Source organism: Paroedura picta, chromosome 8 (genome assembly GCF_049243985.1).
Source record: "Paroedura picta isolate Pp20150507F chromosome 8, Ppicta_v3.0, whole genome shotgun sequence".
Classification (NCBI taxonomy): domain Eukaryota; kingdom Metazoa; phylum Chordata; class Lepidosauria; order Squamata; family Gekkonidae; genus Paroedura; species Paroedura picta.
Genome location: NC_135376.1, coordinates 58,598,977 through 58,622,251, shown reverse-complemented (window position 1 = coordinate 58,622,251; position 23,275 = coordinate 58,598,977). Strand labels below are relative to the sequence as shown.

The window sequence follows — 23,275 nt, the reverse complement described above, 5'->3', positions numbered from 1 at the left end:
CCAGCAATCTCTCAATGGAAAGAAATAAGTCATAAACCCCTTAGCGGGAGGAAACTTATTTTTATATTATCTGTGAAGTTATAAAAAGTGTAACTGACCATTGAAGCACTAAACATATGGCGTAAGAATATTTTAAAAGTCCACAGATGAAAATGAGTTGCAGATGTTCTATGAAAAGATTTTTAACAGTGAGAAAAATGTGTAATTATAAACAATTATAAGTATTGTCTTCTGGTAGAAAAAGGCAACAAAGCGCTCAATCCAACATAAATTTAACTGAAATCAGTGGTCCTAAAAGTGCCACTGGACTCAAACTTTGTTCTGCTGCTTCAAACCAACACAGCTACACACCTTAATCTGAAATCAGTGGCTCTTTGAAATGCTTAAATTTGGCTGAATTATGTCTAAAGGTATTAAGGCAGATACTTTCCAAATTAAGTCATTGTTATTCCTCTTTATTAAAGTACATAAGAACTATGTCTGCTTGATGTAAAGATCCTGAAAGATTTGGACTTCGTCCACCACCATAAACTGGGGGAAGCTACATAGCAGAATTATTCATATATTCTCCAATTGTCTTTGATCAGAAGGAGAATTATCAAGCAGTATAGAAGGCCCTGTTTCCATTTTACATATGAGGATTTATGCAGAAACCACCCCCAGGTGGGGCCTGGAGATCTACTATTACAACCAATCTCCAGGCAATAGAGATAAATTCTGCTGAATAAAATAGCTGCTTTGGAGGATGGATTGTATGGCATTGTACCCTGCTGGGGTCCATCCTGTCCCCAAATCCTGCTCTCCCTCCAAATCTTTAGGACTTTCCCAATCCAGAGCTGGCAATGTTAGTTTTTAGGGGGCAGAACTCAAATTTTGGAGAAGGGGCTGTTTGGATAAAAATGTTGTCTCCATGAAATATATCCTCTCTACTACATTCATCTAAGTGGGACAGCTGTGAAATGGAGCTAAAATAGTCAGCCAGTTAAAATAAGGGCAGGAAGTATTGTTTGCTATGACTTGGTTTGGCTACAAAATCAATATTTGTCTGAATTATTTGGCTTTGTGACTTCATCATATAGCCAAATCAAAGTGTTGTCAATATAATCCCTGACTGCCTAGAAATCACATCTAAAAGGGGGTGAATATTATCATTCTACTACCCGCTTCATTCCCTGAAGTGGCCAGTATTTTGTTTTCTGAGAATATTGTTCTGTCAAGGAGGAAAAACTGGTTTTGCTTGTGAGTTTTAGAGATGTGAACACAGTTCACCCGAGTAATAGGATTCTCATAATTCTTTCTAGTGTTGTCCTCCCAGATTTCAAATAATTCTATGGTGGCTAATGTGAGGTAGATTTTTTACCCACCAACCTATTTGGTTTAGCCATTTTTCATATTCTTATGCAAAGCTACCTTTGTAAGCACCAGACCAAATCTCACTGCCTGAGTATTAAAGTCTCTCTGGAATGCCATGTCACCACCATTCTCAAGCTGAAACATGAATGATATTCCATCATATAAAATTCATCAGGGTTAATATTTTATAATAAAGCATAGTTTTGAAAGCCATGAAAAACAATGCAAACTAACATTTTCCCTAAGTTAATCATGTTTTAGAATTATACAGTTGGAAGGGACCTCCTGGGTCATCTAGTCCTACCCCTGTACTATGCAGGACACGCACAACCTTATTGCTCATCCACACTAACCTGCCACCCCCTTGAGCCTTCACATAATCAGCCTCTCAGTCCGATGGCTATCCAGCCTCTGTTTAAAAATCTCCAAAGATGAAGAACCCACTACCTTCCAAGGAAGCCTGTTCCACTGAGAAACCGCTCTGTCAGGAACTTCGTCCAGGTGTTTAGATGGAATTTCTTTTGAATTAATTTCATCCCACTAGTTCTGGTCCGTCCCTCCGGGACAAGAGAGAACAACTCTGCTGCATCCTCTATTTCAGGGGTAGTCAACCTGTGGTCCTCCAGATGTCCATGGACTACAATTCCCATGAGCCCCTGCCAGTGTTTGTTGGCAGGGGCTCATGGGAATTGTAGTCCATGGACATCTGGAGGACCACAGGTTGACTACCCCTGCTCTATATGGCTGCCTTTTAAACACTTGAAGATGACTATCAGATCCCCTCTCAGTTGTCTCCTCTCCAGGCTAAACAGACCAAGCTCCCCCAACCTTTCCTCATACATCGGTCTCCAACCCACTCACCATCTTTGTTGCCCTCCTCTGGACATGCTCCAGTTTGTTTTGATCCCCATATCATCAGCTATTGTACATTAACTGTATCAACTGGCTTTGCTCACAGCATCCTTCTTGAGAGCAGGCATGGTGGATGAGTGCTGTAGAGCAAGAGTCAGTGCTTGCCACTTAGAAATCTCATCCCTTCTGTCCTTGTGGCTTAGTTCATATACTGATGTTCACACTCCATTCTAGACATTCTAGATACCATCTTCAAGCATAAAATGTGCTCCTGGAAGAGAAGTGAGACTCCTTTCCTTCCATATCATCCCTAAATACTTCCAGCTAGTTTATCCAATCCCTTGTCATAGTGTAAACCAATTTGTTCCTCTTAGTTGGTCTACAACACTCTGTAAAGTGCTATATAACTGCCACTAAGATCATGCTAGGCAATTTGTCAAATATAAGCAACTGTAAATTAATTAAACTCCCTGACCTGCAGACTGTAATAACAACTTACCGCATAGTAATGATCAGACAAGATCCTTGTCAGCCATGGCAAAGGGAGGAAGTTAATTTGCCATAGTTCTTCTAGATGCTTACCTTTGGGAAAGGGAAAAGATTGTTGTAATTATTGACTTTATTGTTAATCTGAAAATAGTACAATTTCCTTGCACCTTCTGATATCATACTTAATGCTGTGGTACCAGATTTGTAAACATAAAACTAGAGCTGGACAGGGATATCTTCAGGGTATTTTTTTTTTAAGACAAAGATATGTGCTGAGATTCTTAAAAGGCCCTAGCTGTGGTGCGGAACACAACTAAGCCAATAAGACTGATGCAGTGCTGTTCCCAGCTGGATTGGTGTTGATTCTCTCTCTCTCTCTCTCTCTCTCTCTCTCTCTCTCTCTCTCTCTCTCTCTCTCTCTCATATAGATAGATACAGATGCAGATCCTACTCTGTTCCAATATACTCGCTCACAGGAAAATGGGGAGGAAAGAGGCATTAAGTGTGGTCCCTTGTGGAACCTCTAGTTGCCCTGACTAATAAGCTGCCCTGAACAGTAAATATCCCAGCCTTGAGAATGTCCTGTCATTGCACATTTATTCTTCCCTACTAGTCTTCCCCCCCCCTACTGTACTCTGATCCCGTAGCCTAAATTGCACTGAAATGCAGACCTCAAAGCCCATTCCTATGTCTCACAGCCCCCTCCTTCCTGTTCAAATGCTTCTGCAAACTTAGAATAGAATCATAGAATAATAGCATTGGAAGGGATCTTATGGGTCATCTAGTCCAACCCCCTGCACTATGCAGGACACTCACATCCCAATCGCTCATCTACTGTAACCTGCCACCCCTTTGCCTCCACAGAATCAGCCTCTCTGTCAGATGGCTATCTAGCCTCTGTTTAAAAATTTCCAAAGATGGAGAACCCACCACCTCCCGAGGAAGCCTGTTCCACTGAGAAACCACTCTGTCAGGAACTTCTTCCAGATGTTTAGATGGAATTTCTTTTGAATTAATTTAATCCCATTTGTTCTGGTCTGTCCCTCTGGGGCAAGAGAGAACAATTCTGCTCCATCCTCCATATGGCACCCTTTTAAATACTTGAAGATGGTTATCAGATCCCCTCTCAGTCGTCTCCTCTCCAGGCTAAACAGACCAAGCTCCCCCAACCTTTCTTCATATGTCTTGGTCTCCAAACCCCTCACCATCTTTGTTGCCCTCCTCTGGACACGTTCCAGTTTATCAACATCCCTCTTCAATTGGGGTGCCCAAAACTGAACACAGTACTCCAAGTGAGGCCGAACCAGAGCAGAGTAAAGCGGTACCATCACCTCCCGTGATCTGGACACGATACTCCATTTGATACAGCCCAAAATCCCATTTGCCTTTTTAGCCACTGAGTCACACTGCTGACTCATGTTCAATGTATGGTCTACTAAGACTCCTATATCCTTTTCGCACATGCTACTGCCAAGACAAGTCTTCCCCATCTTATATTGGTGTGTTTGGTTTTTCCTACCTAAATGCAGAACTTTACCTTTGTCCTTATTGAATTTCATTTTATTTAGTTTAGCCCACTTCTTGAGCCTATCAAGATTATCCTGTATTCTGTTGCTGTCTTCAGTTGTGTTTGCTACCCCTCCCAAGTTTAGTATCATCTGCAAATTTAATATCCCCTCTAATCCCTTATCCAAATAATTTATAAATATGTTGATAAATATAATTTCTGTCTCATGAATGAAAGGCACCCTGCCACAAGGCTACTTCTTGAAATGGACCTGTTCACACATCCATCTGAGCCACGTCTGATCTCTACTAACAAGTAAATCACTAACAAATTTTTATTAAAAAGTTGACTGTAAGTTTGAGGCTACCACCCACACAATGTGAGCAGTTACCAACACTGCCTAGTCTGCTCTTTTGTGCTCACATACAACTTGGACTCCAGGCAGCTTCAGTTTCTTATTGAATATGTGACCAAAAATGTGATCTCTTCATTTACCTAGAGTTTGAGCTTTTCCTGTAAGCCTTTCCTTCAGTGTAAGTTTGTCAGAGAAGCCTGGGGTTTCTGACTGTATATAACTGTGACCATTTACACAGTGACATGAAACCTGACTTGATGAGCATTACTCATCCTACTGAATGAATGCATGCATTTTAATAGACTAGCTGTTTTACTGCAGACCATCTGAAACTAATAAACAGGTTGCTTTGTTTTTGTCCATCTTTCATTCACTGCAGAGTACACGCATACTGAAAGCAGCTTCTCCCAAGCAAGCAGCATTAGTCTTGGCTTTCAAGCAGAAAGTGAGCAAGACGTGAGAGTGGTATGGCTAAGTTTGTGAGAGAGGCACAGGGTGTGGTCAGTCAGCAGCAGCAGCAGCCCCTCCCCTCCTGCACCATTTGTACACAGATGAGGCTGCACAAGCTGAGTGAGAGACTTGCAATGAGAGGTGAGGGGCCATTGCTAATGATGTGCACTGAAGCTCCACTTCAAGCGTAGCATGGATGAGACTGGATCAGGGGTAGTCAAACTGCAGCCCTCCAGATGTCTATGGACTACAATTCCCAGGAGCCCCCTGCCAGCATTCGCTGGCAGGGGGCTCCTGGGAATTGTAGTCCATGGACATCTGGAGGGCCGCAGTTTGACTACCCCTGGACTGGATGATCTATGTCAACATGCCTAAGTTGTATCTATTTCTCATACAAAGTTAAAAAAAAGACATTTTGAGAAAGAAATATAATTTCTAATGCATTTTCAAAAAAATGTGTAGGTTTTCCAGCACAAGTGACTATACGTTTATGAGAATATTTGAAATTCAAATCCATGTAGCTAAGTATATGCAACCATTCCTCAAACATCACAAACGAAATTTGTTCTAGAGCAGTAACACAAAACAATACTAATAAGTTCCTACGCATGTATATCCACACTCTCCCTTATACAATAGAATTTGGACCTAATTCTTCAATAAATACAAATATGGATCTGAAACCACTGTATTTGGGACTGCAATTTAATTTTTAAAGCCTAACTCCAAAATCGAGTTTCATGCTTGAAAGCAGCAATGAACTTACTTGAAGTGATGCCATGTAAACGAAGAGACTGAAAAATAGCTATGTATCGTTGTCCTATTTCCTTTTCCAGGAAGGAACATATCTTGGGTAAGCTAAAAACAAAACAATGGAGCAGAAAACTTTATTTAACCCCAGCCTTATTTCCTATCCAGAATTGTGGCTATCACAATGTTAATGATTTTCTACATGGAAAGCAATGTAAGGAGGGGAAAGTAGGTAAAGACCATGTTGATTATTGTCATGTATGGTTTCTATACATGAGCTGATAAGCCAATATTGGCTGTAAATATACAACAGGAGAACATCAGACTTATATGTGAAATACTACATGGGCTGGTCATGGTTTTGTTTTTGTTTTTTCCTACCAAAAAGTGCTTTATACATAGGATTTTTACATTCTTTCTAAGCAACCCAGAGTCTCTGCTACTAATTACAGCTGCAGCTGAATTCAGCTTTTGTTTGTGCCACCCTTAAGAAAATACAAGATAAATCTGTATACAATCATAAAGTAATATTTATGAATAGAGGATTAAAACATCTCCAGTTGCTTTTTAGAGCTTTTACAAATGACCAGTCCAAAGCAGGTCCCTATCACCTATCAGGCTTTGCAAGTTCCAGATCAAGACAATAGCTCATTACCAAATCCATAATGGGTGGGGAAGAGTGAAGGAATAGCTTTGACCAAGTAGGAGAGGGGGATATTTTTGCTGTGGATGCATACCTCATGATGGGTACTAACAGACACATGCTATATGCCATCCTACAATACATTTCCTTTTTCCCATTGAGAAACTCTTGAAACATTCTTCAGGCCTCAAGAAACCCCAGAAATGGTACAATTGTGCAGAAAATGGTTGGGAAGCATAGCTGTGTACATGGCCACCCAGGGCCGCTCCCCTTCTTACTCCCTCCATTTTGGGAGTGGGAGGCAGGTCATATCACCTGATAAATGTTTAACAAATTAAAATGCATATAAAAATTAAGAAAAGTTGGTTTTGATACACTGCTTTTCTCTTTCAGGAGTCTCAAAGTGACATACAGTCACCTTCCCTTTCCTCTCCCCACAAAAGACACCCTGTGAGCCCTGATATTACTGCTCGATCAGAACAACTCTAGCAATGCTGTGATGAGCACTAGGTCACCCCACTGGTTGCATGTGGGGGAGTGCGGAATCAAACCCGGCTCACCAGATTAAAAGCTGCTGTTTTTAACCACTGCACCAAGCTAGGTGTAGTGGTTAGGAGCCAGCTTGGTGTAGTGGTTAGGAGCGTGGACTTCTAATCTGGCGACCCAGGTTTGATTCCACACTCCCCCACATGCAACCAGCGGGGTGATCTTGGGATCGCCACGGCATTGATAAAACTGTTCTGACCGATCAGTGATATCAGGGTTCTCTCAGCCTCACCCACCTCACAGGGTGTCTGTTGTGGGGAGAGGAAAGGGAAGGTGCCTGTAAGCCACTTTGAGCCTCCTTCGGGTAGAGAAAAGTGGCATATAAGAACCAACTCTTCTTCTTCTTTACTCCCACCCAATTGGTAAACCTTTCCAGGACCATCAAGAAAACTCAGAATTTCATGAAGCCTTGGTTCAGAAAGCCTGTCTTATGGTTTCCATCTCATTTTAGAGTATTCTAAAACCTCAGAAGTTTAAATTACTAATAAGCCTCTGCAATATCTTTTGTCAGGTGTTTCAAAGGTTACAGCAGGTAACGTCTAACCAGTTTTGCAGACTATATAATGATTAATAGGAAATAGGCACTTCTGGAACAATTCCTTGCCAAGGAGGAAGAAGTCAGCAACACAGAGCTGGTAGACTAAACAAAACTGTCAAAAGTTCACTGATCTAAGCAGAGTTCTTAGGTAGTATTAGATAAACACAGCCAAATTTTCCAAATTGTGTAGCAGGGAATCAAGCCAACATCACTACTAAGAATGGAAGATTCTGTTTTGTTTTTAAATGATTTTCTTCTTTAGTTTGGACTCTTTTGCCTAAAGTGCTTATTTTTTAAAAGGAGAGTCAAGCATTCATTATTACAAATAATATATCTGCATATCTACAAGACAGTTGGGTCTAAAGCTGTGGCATCATATTTTTCCACCACATTAAAAATGCATGCCAAATAAGCAAAAACATTACAGGAAAAGATTTTGAAATATGAGTCAGGCTTAGACTGTCCAGTCTCTTGTAGTGGGGAACCTTCCAGCACTCCCCATTGTTGCCCACTGACACCTGAAAGGACAGTGGGAGAAAAAATTAGCCAAATGGGGGTATCATGGCATTGCACCAGCATGTGATGTCATTTCCAGGAAAAATCTGGAGTGACATCATGATGTTGAAGGAGGAGTATAGAATTTGTTACGAGGCCTATGGTTTAACCTTAGAGCTTGTGCACATCCCAGAATACACCCAACATCGTGGCAACAATGTCACATACCAGAATGATACCAGTGCACCTATCCCTCTCCCCCTCCCTCCCAGCAATGCTCTGGGGGTTCCGGGCTGTGGCCTGGCAATTCTTGTCAGGACTCAGGATAAGAGCTGCTCAGTGTCATAGAAGTAGTTTTTTCCGGCCCAGTGGATTCTTCTATTTCTGTCTATGAACATGTTATATCACAAACTGCTTTTTAAAGTTCTTTTACATTTGACAAAAGCAGCTTGCCACGAAGCCCAAGAGCCTGTTATTTACTGGGCTGCCGGAATTAATTCTTCAGCTGTTTGGATCACTATCTAAAATGTTTGCCCATTCCTATTTACACATCTGTTCTCATCACATCTTTCACCATAGCTATTCCATGGGCTATTTCTTTAATCAAGAAACCATTGCAGAATTGTTGCCCAAACTGCAATAATTCATAAAGAAAGCTCTGGAAGAAATTATCTTTCCCTTTCTAACTAGTGTTATGTAGTTTATTTGGAATTTAGCTGCCCATATATTGAGGTACGTTGAATATTTTATAGCTGCATGTCAAACAGAAGTTAGCTCTTTGAAAACACACACACACACACACACACACACACTACTGTTGAAAGGTCAGAAGGGAATCAGCTGCCTCTGTTCCTGTTAATTCATTTCAAAAGGCAGAAAGGAACTGAAAAGTGGCTTTCTACTTTAAACAATAGATCACTTCCAGTGAATTTACCTAGAAAACAGCTATTTTCTGTGCAGATGTGACTGCATTATGAGTAAGTTTGTTCAGATCATACAATATTTAAACATAAAGTGAAATCCACATGGCATTTTTGGAAGGTATGGAGTTAAGCTTTTTTTTTTTTAATAATACCACTTGTTTTCTTGAGTACAGAATGTCCCACCTCACTTTCCCCTCTTGCCTTGTTGAAATATTTTGTTAATAGTCTGTTATTAAGGCTATCAAATCAAGCACTTAAAAATTCAGGAAATGCCAAACTGTTTTCTCTAGAACATAGTTTATACTTCTGTATTACTCCTATACCTGGACCTAGATAGCTTAGGGTAGCCTGGTCTTCTAAGATCTCAGAAGTTAAGCTGGATTGGTCCTTGCGGGTTTTGGGATGGGAGACCTCCAAGGAATATCAGGGTCATGACATGGAGGCAGGCAATGGCAGACCACCACTGAAAGTCTCTCCTTGAAAACCCTACAGGGTTCCATATGTCAGCAGTAACTTGAAGGCAAATAAATACTAATATTAGTTCCTTGTCCTAAATGATAAAAGACTATATGGTCAACAACATGACATACCGATGTAGTGTAAGCTGCATATCTTCATGTAGCCAGTGTGTACAACGCAAGCCATATATCCATCTCTCCTGAATAGCACAACTAATGCATATATCCCTCCCTCCTGCTTAGAGATGTAAAGACTCAGTATGAGACAAAGCACTCCTGATTCCTCCCAAGGGTTAATGTGTATAGTGAAAGGCTCATTCCATCTTTCAGGTGTTGTTAATTGGGCCTCCCTGCCTCCCTGGTTCTTATAATCTTCAAGGTCAGATTTAAAAATTGGTTAATTGACTCATGAGAACCAGCATCCCACAGGATACGAGAAGGGAATCAATCAAGAGTGATGAGGTAATTTTCTAGAATGTTCCAGAAAGAACATGTTCTAACTGCATTGTTATCACCACTTGAGGCTGATTGACCAAAAGGATATAATTAAGAACCTAGAGGGAAAAACTAGCTGATGGACTAAAGACCTTAACTATGATAAAATGAGATTTCAATGGTTACTTGAGATATGGCATTTGACTTTGGAATTGTAAGATTGTGCCATCTGATTCAGATTTCAAATATGTTAGATAGTCAAGCTAGATTTTCTTGTTTTCTTTGCTGTATGATTTTAGAGTTATGTTGCCTAAAGATAAAAGTATTTCTGAAATATTATTCTAAAGTTCTATATTTATATTCTATAAATTCTACATATATTTTACCCAGATTATTTTCTAGTGTATAGTAGCTCTGAGAACCCCTAGGGATCAGACAAACTCCTTGACACTCAGAAAAACCCAGAAAAAAATGTTTGGAAAAAAATATTTAATCCCCTTTTTATCCTGTTTTTCTGACAGAATTACTGGAACTTTGGATAGTACTGAAAATAACTCCTATGAAATAATTTCTCTTTTAGAATGAGTGAAATGATTTTAAAGACAAGGTATTGCAAACATGTCCAGCTCTGAAATACACAATTCATCTCTCCACCTAGAAGGATACCTGACTTTCATGAGGGCACTATGCAGGGATTTTATTGCATCTGTGGCCCTTCTGACCCAACTCCTCTTTTGTGGTTGACCTTTTGACCTCTCCCTCAAACCACTGTGACACATATACCTGGAGGCAGGGTATCATGTAGCTTATTGCCCTATCTTGCTGGAAGGAAAAAAGATCAGAAGGAGATGGGACAGCAACTGAACCAAAGGGCTTTTCTGCATGCTCAACTTAATCCTGATTTTCTTGTGGGCATCGTACTTCCTCAAGTCCCCAGTGCATTTGCACAGTTGTGAAATCAGTTTATTTTCAGTCCTCCTTGTGGATTTTCAAGACATTGAGTTGTCATCGGTACTATCATCATTAGTGTCACAGCAACTCCCCCCTTTTAAAAAAGACACTAAAGAGAAATATATCACTAGAGTGTTGTAACTATAGCCTTAACAGGCTCACAGAATTCTCAGATTTCATTTTTTAAAAAAAATATCTTTAGCCCCTTCCCTTATGGAGATATAAGGAAAAGGCATATTTCTGCAAGGAAGATTTATTTTGTAGATTGCTGTTAGTGCCTTAAAAAATCACTTGTCTTGACAATCCAATCATCAAAGAATGGGCTAGTGGTAGCTGGGAATAGATTGGACAAAGAAAACCAACTAATTACAAAATATTAGGAGATTTCGAGCCAAACGTCTGTCTGCGATGTGGGAAATAATATTTATCAATAATAATATTTCTGATACTCACTGCAAACTCAAGTTGATAAACTCCAGTTCGGAAAATTCCTGGAGATTTAGGGGTGATGCCTGGGGAAGATGGAGTTTTTCAGTTCATGCTGTACAGCAGCCATTTTCTCTAGAGGAATTGTTCTTTGTAGTCTAAAGATCTGTTATTCTGAGACAACTCCATGGTCCACCTGACGTAATCCTGAAATGATGCTGCCAGTATTTTTCTGAAAAATGTTCCGCTCCAGTGAGAGGAAGGGAAGCCAGGGCTTGCTCTTCACATTGGCAAAGAAACAACCAAGTATGAAAAAGCACACTGGCAGGCACCACAATGGGTATCATTAATCTAAGAGAACTGAAGGGAGCATAGCCAAGCCCACCCAGCAGAAGATGTGGTATCATTGAGAGGTGCATCAGGTTTATTTAATTGCACCTAGTTTTTGGCATAAATAATGGCAGGTATGGGAGGTAGAATGGCAATGTTCTCTTCCATTTCTTCCCTGTTACTATGTAAGGAACTTGATCTATTTCTAATTTCATCTGTGCTTCAAAAGGCAACACAGTAAGAATTGTTTCTCATGGACCTTTTTTGGTTCCTTTTCAAGGTTTTAGAAAAGCTCATTGGTGGAAAAAAGACCTTATCCTTTTCTTGGGATCATGCTTCTTGCAGTCGTAGAATTAACATAGCAATCCATAGTACACTGTTATTTTGTCTTAATGAAAAACTGAAATCTCTGGGCAAGATCCAAAAAGCTACTTTAGGTGAAATCAAGAGCCAACATTAGCTTTGCGAGACAACTTGTGAACAGCATGTTTGTGAAACCTTTATGAATGGCACAAAGACAGTCAGAGGAACATCTCCTTCTGTCATAGACTTCAGCATCACCTGATTAAATTGATTAGAAGTAAGTTCAGAGTAGACTACTACAGTTTCACATAGTGCAAGTTCACACAGGATGTACTGCTGCAAGATGGTTTTAAATGGCTTTAGAAGATGATTATACAGATGCTGCCACTGTGGCCTATAATAGTTAAAGTAAACCTCATGTTCAGAAATACTATGAATATCAGATGTTGAAACCATAGAAAAAGAAGAAGCATGTGCCCTCATGCCTTGTTTGCAGGCTTCCTGAAAGTATCTTCTACGGTTGGAAATAGGATGGTGGCCTAGATGGACAACTGGTCTGATCCTGCATGGCTCATCTTGTATTCTTATGTTCAGATTTCATGCCCACTTAATAATTGTCTTAGAAGCACTTTTAAAAGAAGGATGCCATGAAGTATAAGGAGGTGCTGTTTGAGAAACACAGCCCCCCTTCAACATGTGGAACGAGCTGCATGGTTCTTTGAATGCTAGCCAGTAACTGGGAACTGGCAACCAGTTTCTATACCAGCTGCTTTGGTGAACTTTGTAAGGAGTTATAAACTAGCACAAAGCTGTTCTACAGGCTCCTGATGCAGAGCAGCGAACAACATTGAGTTTTGTGTATCTATCTGCTTTTACAATTAATCCCCTTAATTCTACAACACCTTTTTGTACAGCTGTTTTTTGTTTTTGTTTTTTTGTACAAGCATATAGAAATCTGGACCATTTGCTCCTGCCATTCACAATAACAATAAATCATGAACTACTGTTTTTCCTTGTCAATAGTTCCAATGATAGATTTGCTGACTTCAGCTTCTTTTTACAAAATGGCATTGTTTTCCTGGTCTGTTTGTCATTTGACAATCCCCCCCCCCCCCGAAATTCATCAAGGCATTCTGCTCCTGGACTAGTTTGTATTATTATTGTTTAATATTGTACTGTTACACTGTTATTATCAGCTAGTAATATTAATTATTACAATTATTTATATGTATGGTTTCTTGTATAGTTCTCAGTTCTATGTGAACTGCCCTGAGCCTTCGGGGAGAATGGTATATAAATATGAATAAATAAATAAATAAATTTACATATACATTGACTCAATCCAATGGGAAGATAAAGAACACAAATCGTTTACATCAACCTAAAACATGCCTAACTCTGTACTGGATTCTGTTTACAACTTGGAAATATGCAACTGAAATTAGTAGTGCTTGTGTTAGAAGTTTAGAGCAATGTACTTATGACTGAGGGGCTAGAATCCTCCTCATTACAACTGCCTCCTCATAGATGTGATTCCTATTAATCATCTGATCTACTGAGAGTCACCATTATGTGGTTAGATTGAGTTCTGGATTATCACAAATTAAATTCATGTTCCCATAACCACATAGCGACATTCATAAGAAGAACCCTGCTGGATCAGACCAATAGTCTATCTAGTCCAGTATCTTATCTCTCATAGTGGCCAACCAGTTCCTCTGGACAACCAACAACAGGGCATAAACCCGGAAGCCTTCCCCACATGTTGGCTCCTGCCTCTGGGATTCCAAGGATTAGTTCCTCTGAATATGGATGTTCCTCTTAGTCACCATAGCTAATAGCCATTGATAGACTTATCTTCCATGAATTTATCTAATCCCCTTTTAATGTTGTTTATTCCTGCAGCCATCACTACATCCTCTGGAAGCAAATTCCACATTTACTCAACATTTCAATTATCATTTTAATCCCAAACTTTTCAGCCTTTTCTCCTGGGGAAAGAACTCCAACCCTCTAATCATCTTGGTTGCCCTTCTCAGTACATTTTCCAACTCTGCAATGTCCTTTTTGAGTAATGGTGACCAAACTGTACACAGTATTCCAAATGAGGCCACACTATAGATCTGTACAGGATATGACAGTATTGACCATTTTATTCTCATGCCTAATAATCCCCAACATAAAGCTTACATTTTAACAACTACAGCAACCTGGAGGTTCACTATCGTTGAGCTATCTACTCCAGCCCCAAGATCTTTTCCTTTCTCAGTGTCTGTCAGTTCAGACCACATTAGCCTATACTTGAAGCTGGAATGTTTTGGCCCAGTATGCATCATCACCTTATATAACCTTGAACTTCATTTGCCACATGGTCGTCCACTCACCAAGTTTGTGGAGGTCCTCTTGGAGCTCTTCTGAGTCAGCCATCCTGAATAATTTTGTGCCATCTGCACAATGGAGGGAAGTCAGCAGTGGGGTCCCACAAGGATTGGTCCCAGGGCTGGTACTATTTCATTTATTCATAAATGTTATGGAACTAGTGGAGAGTTGGCCACTACACAACTCACTACTAATTCCAGAACATTTATGTATAAATTAGATAGTACTAGCCCCAGAACCAATCCTCATTGGACCCCACTGCTTACTTCCTTCCATTGTGAGAATTGTTCATTCATTCCTACTCTTTGCTTCCTGTCATTTATGTGATGCATATGACTTTCAAAGAGTCTGTGAAGTCATGAGCTTGCATCATACTGACTTGCATCTGTGCATGTCATAGGGTTTTCAATTTCTGCTAGGTTTCCATACAAACGAGTGCGTCTCAGGTCAAGCTACTAGTAAATAATGAATCACCCACAAGTTCAGCTCATTTCCTATCTCTTGATGAAAAGAAGAGTGGTTAGTTCCAAGCATGAGAGCTCAGTTTTAAGCCAAACAGTAATTTCTTTGTAGTGGTACATGACTCATAGGAACAAATGTCTCTCAGGGGGGTTTTAACAACAAAAACAAAAAAGGCAATGCTAAGAAGATATGTTGGAAAGAAAAGAGTCAAGCAAACTAAGTGCATTTTCACATGTGAGGCTAAATTTAGTTTGTGCTGACATATAGAACTGAAATGTGAATGTGAGTTCTACATTGGCTATGATTTGTTTTCCCCCATCCTCATCTCTTTGGCTCACCAAGCTTCCTCAGCCCTGACCTAGAAGTTGGAGCAAGCATAGAGGTGGCAGGATCCTCAGCCATAGTAAATCCTGAGTTTGGGTAGAATGCTGTTCTATAGTTATGGAAAAACACTTACCTCCAAGGGCCCAAATAGCCCATTTGAACACTTTATGGTTTGTTTCTGCAAGCTGTTTGCAAGGTGCAACTCTGTTTTTTGTAGATACGAACATGGGGCCTGCTGGATCAAACCACTGACCCAACACCCTGTTTCTCACACTGACTGATCAATGGCCATTGAGTCGCAAAAGGAGGCACAGACTAAAATGTACAGAGGTCACTGTACAGCGGTTAATATGTTTTGCAAGTGAATCTTTGAGGCAATCAAGGCACAAACTGGACATATCAAAACAAAAAAAATGGCATTTCAAACAATGTAAGTTCAGCTATCAATTGCAATTTTTGCAAAATCTTCAGCATCTTGGATTATCATTTGCTTGTTGCCTTGCTCCATTTCCCCCATTTTCCATGTTTTAAAATATTTCCTGTTTTTATTAACAGAATCTGAGATGACCCAGATCCCCCGAGTGAGCATTCTAACTCCGTGATAGGGCCACCATCTGGAAAAGGGGCCATTGAGTAGCTGCCAGGACTCCAGCACTCTAGAAAAATCCAGAACTCAGCACCAGGGCAGCAGAGGGGTTGGGACTGGACCCTCCTCACTTGGCCCTCCTATCTCAGATACTTCTTTTCCTTCAAATAAACAGTACAAAATACTTTTAAAGCATTACTACATTGCAGTAATTGATGGAGTTATTTTCTTTCCTTCACATTTTTCTGTTCAGACATCCAGTGTAAGCATGTAAAAGGATCTGTGTTCAAATCCTTACTCACCCATGCAACAGAGTGGTTGACCTCACAGGGTTATTATGTAGATTATAGCCATATATACTGTCTTGAATTCCTTGAAGAGTAAAACATAAATGTAATACACAATAAAAATACATTAACTTAATTACCTGCTAAAATATGTGAGGACGGTATCATAAGATGGAATTATCTGAATTTTGGGGTTTTGCTGAAGAAAGACCCAGCACAGTGTAATTCTCAAAAGATGGAATTCGCTGAAAGTAAATAACCTGCCAAGAAACGGAATCTTTATAAACTCCCAATACGTACAACATTTGTATGAAGACTAATCTATATACATGTATATGGAGGTTATACTGTTGTGCTTTTCTGATTGCTTAACAGACCTTTTTTCCCCGGCTTGATTATTATTTATCAATTTTAAATTGCTTTAATTTACTAATGCACTGACTATCAGAAATAGTCTGTTTTCAATTCCATATAGAACTCTTAACAGATAGAGCTCAAAATGAAAAATTTCCTAGCACCCCAAATGCCATCTTATTAAAGACTTAAGCATGACATTTGTGAATAAACAAATTCAGCCCACCCCAAACATGAGTTTACATATTTAAAATTAACATATGTGCTGCTTCAAACTTCAAAAGGTCTACTTATATTTTGGCTACATTAAAAAATTAAGTATTTTATCATATCAACTATAGAAGTATTTTCAACAGAGACACAGTTTTTAAAGTTAAATATGTATGACTTTCTTTGATTAGCAACAAAATGCACAGGTTCGTTTAACAAAAAATAGATGTTCAGTGTACAAAATCAGAGAGGTGCCTGAAGAACTATAATATCTTAGTAATAACTTTAATCATTACACATGTTCTAAAACAAAGCCAAGAATCCCCCTCCCCTTTCCGATGCTGTTATTCACACAGAGGTACTGTTTTTCCACAGGCTTTTTTGGCCCCTTCTATTTCTGTCAGTTCATCTCTCTCCCAGGTACACTCTCAGCTAAGGTAAACTAGCTCTATTACAACTTCTGGTGTATCCTATACTTTCCCACTATTGGGGTATCCCAGTACATTACAATATGGCTCATAAGAACATTAGAGAAACTCTGCACGGTCATCTCTATCTGCCCCAGCATCTTGTTTCTCACAGGAGCCAGGTAGGTGACCCACAGTGCCATCCTATACAAAATTACTTCAGTCTATTGATTTGAAGGAATGAAGAAACTTTGCATAGGGTTGCACTGTCAGAAGGGGTTGCACTGTCAGAGATAGATAGATTTTCATGGGGATAGATTTTTAACTGTTTTATATTTTTAAGATTATTACTGTACCTTTGTATTATTTTCATTGGTGTATTTTAAATGCGGTTAGCCACCCTGAGTTCCATTCAGGGGAGAAAGAGTGTTATATACATTTGATAAATCAATCAATCACGGAATCACAACCTCCATTATTGTTATTTCTCACAGCAACCAATATTCAGAGGAACGAGGTCTCTGAATATGAAGATTCCATTTAGTCATCAAGGCCACTGATGGACCTACTCTACATGAATGTATGACTTTCATTTAAAGCTGGGCTATCCTTTGATTACATTATGAGAAGAGTCACTGGAAAAGTTAATAATACTAGGAAAAGTTGAAGGCAGCAGGAAAGAAGGAAGACCCAAGTTGACATGATCTGACTCTATAATGATAACTGTAGCCCTGTTCTCAAGACCCGACAGGACATTTAGGAAGACATGAATTCATAGGCATGTGATAAGTTGGAAGCAACTTGATGGCATTTAACGTACACACAAGCTTGTGGATACCACAAAATCCTGTAACAGTGACTTCCACAAATTAATTCTCCATTGCTTGAAGAATTACTTCTTTTTGTCTGCTTTTAATCTGTTTCTCATCGGCTTCACTGGGTTTCTCCAAGATGTTTGGGAGAGGGACTTCCCCTGCACCATGAATAATTGTGTACATCTTTCCTGTGTTCTCCATCTGCTTCTTTTTCTATTGCCAGCTCCCCGCCTTTAGCTACAGCATATTGCAATTGGGGCTTCAGGCTTGGCTGCTAATTTCTTACTGATCTGATCTGGTGAAGATTTGCCTTCTAGGTTACATCTATATACTGTTAGCCATGTGTGGTCTCCATCTATGGATAGCTACATTTGCAGATTGGGACCATATGGAGGCTGAGATATTTCAGAAAAATTGTAAAGCAAGAACAGAATAGATGGGCGAGTTCCAATCTCTCTAAAATAAAATTGTATTGTCTGTATACTTACGGAAACTGCTGCAGCTGGCTGCTGTGATGGAGGAGGATGCTATCTGTTGCTCTGGGCTCTGGTGCAAAACAGGAAAATCTACTTCTAAAGTGCATGGAAAGTGCATTTTGCCCAATGTGTGCGGAATGAGCAGAACAGACAGAAGCTTTTGTAAGGGTCACATGGTAGCAAGGAAACTTTATAAGGACAGCTCATAAAACGTTCTGGGTAAAAGTTAATTGCATTCTGAGAAGGGCACAGTTATAAGAGTCTAGGAATTAAAACCATGGGAAAATGTGCATAGCATTTAGTGACATTTGGAAGGAAAAGCCATGGGTCTTTAACTCATCAAAAAAGGGATTTTTCCCTCCCCCCAAAGCTGACATTCTGTTCAAACAAGTTTCAGTAAATCTTTTAAACAAGGAGCCTCTATGTATAGCTGCTTCATATGGGTGAGAGCAAAAAAAGAAATCCCTAGCTGATGGTGGTGCAACGACAACCTTACTCTCCCTTTCTGTATTAATCCTTTTTTAAAGTGAGGCCCAGATGCCTGAATTTAACTGCCTTTAATAAAAAAATCTCCCTTCTCCCCAGAAGGCCTTGAATGATTCCATGGGTTTGCAATAAGGTTTGCAATAAGGTAATTGTGGCTTCTATATATTCTGTTGTTTTATTCATGAAATGCCTAGCATATGGCCATAATAAATATGGAATAGCATTTTTCCGATGGCTGCTTGCCCCTGTCTACTGCTTACACTCACTGTTGACTCTTTACTTGCAAACTGGATAAGCATGGCAGTGTTTTCATAGTTCCTCTTCTATAGACCCTAAGCTCCTTCAAGGAAGGGCAGGATGCAAATGGGATGGGTAAATTAATCTGCAACCTAAGCTATGGCAGGGAAGGAATCTTGAGATGCTCTGCCCAGAATACATCAGATCAAGCAACAATCAGCATTTGTTTTCTTAATGGACAAGACCTACCTGTTACACTGGAGCGGTACAATCCAGCCCATTTTGCAGAAGCCAACACCTTATACGTTCCTGCTGTTCAAGTAAAGTGAGCATTCTTGGAGAGGGGAGGGTATCATAGTGAAAGAGGCCATCCCAAACTATACGGATTCCCTCCACAGTGCTGGAATATTTAAGTGTGCATAACTGAACAGGATATAGAGGGCATTGCAGGAGATGTATATTTAGCATAGATAGGATAGGAACTTCCTGCTAATTTTCAGATTTTCCAGTTAGTGAGAAGGTTATGACTGTTTAGGATTGCACTGTGGGAAGAAGGAAGAAGGCTAGGTTTTATAGCCAGCTTTTTCGCATCTTACAATCTCCTTTCCCTTCTTCTCCCCACAAGAGTCTTTTTGTGAGGTAGGTGAGGTTGAGAGAGCTTTGAGAGAACTGTGACTGGTCCAAAGTCACCGAACAGGCTGCATGTGGAGGAGTGGGGAATCAAACCCAGCCCTGAACAGCCTCATCCACAACCTTGTCAAACCTTGAAGGGGCTGCCCTGTTGGGGGGGGAGCCTCTGTCAGTGCTCCACTCCACCCCGAGCAGCTCTGCTGCGGCTTCAGCGCACCTGCCTGGGTCAGGGAAGGGGGCAAGGCTAGTGTCCATTGTATATTTTGTACAATGGGCAATTTTGCTAGTTCTCCATAATAGTCATGAGGTACCACATTGCTGGGGGGTAAACGGTGATGACTGGGGAAGGCACTGGCAAACCACCCCGTATTGAGTCTGCCAAGAAAACGCTAGAGGGCGTCACCCCAAGGGTCAGACATGACTCGGTGCTTGCACAGGGGATACCTTTACCTTTACCTTTTACCACATGAGAACTGGGTCCAGAGAAGACAGTTTTTAGCATGCCAGGTAGAGAAGCTCTTGTGAGCATAGGATTTAGCAGAATAGGGTGATGATTTTCTTTGAATTTTGCCAATCCACAAGTTGTTTTTAAAATGAAATAATATTGACCTGACCACAAGCATATACTTTTATGACTTTGTAAATACTCTCAGGTGAAAATCACTATACTAGCAGACATGCTGTGAGACAGCAAATCAATTCCAGAGAAAAGCTTACTTAATTTTAGCAAAACCAATGTTTCATGTGTTTGTCCCTGGGAGTACAAGAAGCTGACCTAGGAATCAAATTTGTTCTAGAAGCCTGCTGTGTGTGAATACATAAAATGGCCTTATGCAGGGTTACACTATTAGTCTTTTATTCTGTCTCAGGAGCTTTTCTCAGATCTGGGAGCTACATTCACCCGGAGAAATAAATGCATGGTGGTTATTTATAAGTTTTGAAAGCATTATTATAGTCTTCAAAATATGGCAGATTTTTGTAGATATCCATAATGTGAGGTCCAACACAGCACGCCCTCTTTTGTTCTAGTGACTGAGGTATAGATGTTATGAAGGTGAAACAACCAAGTTGAATATTTATTTGAATAATGGTCAGATTCAAAGGCTGAAAATAGGGTAAACATCAAGATGAAGGCCGAGTATTTAAGAAACTGAAGCTTGAAATTCCAGTTGTGGAGAGAACCAATGAAGGCTAATATGATGTACTAGTGTATATAGAGGGCAGTACAAACTCTCCACATACTTACTTTTAAACTTACTTCCCATTCAAACTGACCTTGAAGATTTGAGCACTTTCTGCAGTAATTCCAGTGGCAGCTTCCGCAGGTGAATCTGAGAGCCCAGCTGTAGGACAAGGTTCACCTCTATCCACCTTTCACAGTCAGAGATCAAGGAGGTCTGCTTGTACTGATTTCAAAGGGAAGAAGATGGAGTGAAAAAGAAATTCTGAACTCTGAGACCTCTGGTGGTGGAAAATGGGCATTAAAACATCCTATGCACATTCAGAGAAAAATTATGGCGGAAACATTCTTGGCAAAGCTGCTTATTGTGATTCCACAGGTTTTCAAGGCAAGAGACGTTTAGAGGTGATTTGCCATTGCCTTTCTCCACATCACAACTATGGTATTTCTTGGTCATTTCCCATCCAGATACTTACCAACGTTAACCCTGCTTAGCTTCTGAAATCTGACAAGATTGGGCTATCCAGGTTAAAGCTCAAAGTAAAATAACATACCCTTTTCTTTTACTCAGATGTTGAATTTTAAGTATATACTTTTAAAAAGTAAACTGAGAATGCAGCAAAATACTTGCCAAGAAACTGTGGTTTGCAGTTGTCTTTTTAGGCTACACTTGGCAAGCTAAGACCTCCCTCTGCACAAGATAGGGAATAACTTCTGTTCTATGTACTCTGTTAGTACATCTCAAAGGAATTTATTCCTTAGGCAATTCTGCCGTCAGCATTTTGCTGGAGATAATTTCCTTTTCCTCCAAAGACAGGCTCAATCTCACCATTTATAGTCTAGGTGCGGCAATAGGAAAAAAATGCAGGGAGAAAAGCCAGTAAGTAGCTTTTAAAGAAAGAGCTCCTTTCTGCTTGTGACCAAAGCAGGCAGGGAGAAAGAGCCCAAGCTTCTTCTCACAGCTGTTTATGTACTTGCAAACTTCCTGAGGTGCTGCCTGCTGCTCATTCCCATTGTGAAACCACCTTTAATAATGTGTTTTTAACAATGGAGCTAACATAGGATTGCCAGCTCTGCATTGGAAAACAGCTGGAAGTTTGGGGGGTGAAGCATGAGGAACCAGGGTTTGGGGTAGGGAGGGACTTTGCCAAAGTACCTTCGAAAGTGACCATTTTCTCCAGCTGGGCTGAGATGTCACCTGGAGGTCAGTTGTAGCCCCTGGAAATATCCAGCTACCACCTGGAGGTTGGGGAACCTAAGCTAACATCAGCATCTCCACAGGATGCCTTGGGAATGGAGAGAAACAGCAGGTTAAATCTCCTCCCTGCTTGGTTGGTGACAAACAAAAAAGAGCAGCTCAGTGACCATACCTAGTGACCTGCCCGAGGGAGACATTTTAACCCTAAGCATTGTGTGCCTGCTGGCTAATCAAGCACAATGGGTCAGATTTAGCAAAGTTTTTACTCAAAACATGTTTTGTTCTGTCATATCTATCAAGAACTCACCTTGGAGCCGGCAGAATAATAGCTGCAGACATTGGCTGGGGAAATGGTACTTCTCATGACCTGCACACACCTACCAAAAAAAAAAAAAAGCAACGTATAAATTGTGGTTTAGACAAGAGAAGCAGAAAACAAAGTTTCCTTTTAACATGTTGAACAGCTGATATGGCATCACTTAGAGTACGTGTAGCTCAGGTTACTCATCTGCTCTTCAGGTATGAAGCTGGAAGCAGGGATAAGTGCAGACCCAGGATGGATTCACCCCAAATTCTGATAGGCCACTGGCTGGCTGCAAGTGACAGCCGAGTTACAGTTGAAAATAAATGAATATATAAGAACTTGGGTCATTGATTGCTTTTTAAAGTGTCTTTAAAAAAGTAATAGAATTTGTAAAAAAAAATGAGATGGGCATGAAAACTTGGTGAGCACCTCAAGACATCTATTAATGAAAGGAGTTCAACAAAATCACCTGTTTATTGGCTACATGGCCAAGGGTGCATGAGGAGAGTACTCCTTTGTGGCTGGCAGCATTCATCTAATCCACATTAAGTGCTCACCAAGTTTTAAGGCCCATCTCATTTTTTTGAAAAGGGGGGGGGGGAGATGTTCATGGGGCTCAGTGCCAAGTTGGATTTTTGGGGGATCTTAAATGTCTGAGTCCTAAATGTCTAACTTATTTTAAGATTGCTCCTTCATTAACCTGCCCATCAACTGGATATTGCCATTTTTAAAGAAAAAATTCTAACCTTTCTTGTAATAATTCCTAAGTTAACATACGTTCCTGTAGTCTCCTTGACTGACCAAAGTAAAAAAGACAGAAACAAGAAAGGAGGTCAGGCCAACATATCTAAAAGCCAACAATGAAATTTTGGAGGGGAAAAAGAGTTATGAGATTGCTTTGTGAACAAGCAAGATACAGACTCTCAACTCAATCATTTGTTCTACAGAAGGCTGATTAGTCTTCTATGGTCTGTTTTTATTAGAATCCCTGACACCCATAAGTATGTTTCAAGCCCACAAAATAAGAGTACATTCTGAGGAGTTCTTCATAGTTTAGGTACATAATCTGTTGTATGTGATCCTGAGCATAAGTGATCCTGAGCATATAATTCAGGGCTAAGAATACAGAACTGCCT

General features: G+C 40.2%; 1 protein-coding gene across 3 annotated transcripts in view; it reads right to left on the bottom strand.

Annotated features, from left to right (window-relative positions):
* BTBD16 (BTB domain containing 16) overlaps positions 1–23,275 on the bottom strand; it is a 37,685-nt gene that overhangs the window by 3,630 nt on the left and 10,780 nt on the right. Inside the window, exons 9-14 of one of the 3 annotated variants that reach the window (XM_077349985.1) lie at positions 22,143–22,212; positions 20,733–20,863; positions 15,983–16,102; positions 5,773–5,864; positions 2,705–2,787; positions 1,411–1,488 (exon numbers count right to left, since the gene is read on the bottom strand). In XM_077349985.1, coding sequence (XP_077206100.1) covers positions 1,411–1,488; positions 2,705–2,787; positions 5,773–5,864; positions 15,983–16,102; positions 20,733–20,863; positions 22,143–22,212 — 574 coding nt within the window. The remainder of the gene's footprint in view (positions 1–1,410; positions 1,489–2,704; positions 2,788–5,772; positions 5,865–15,982; positions 16,103–20,732; positions 20,864–22,142; positions 22,213–23,275) is intronic. The other 2 variants (XM_077349987.1, XM_077349986.1) reach the window with 2 other exon arrangements.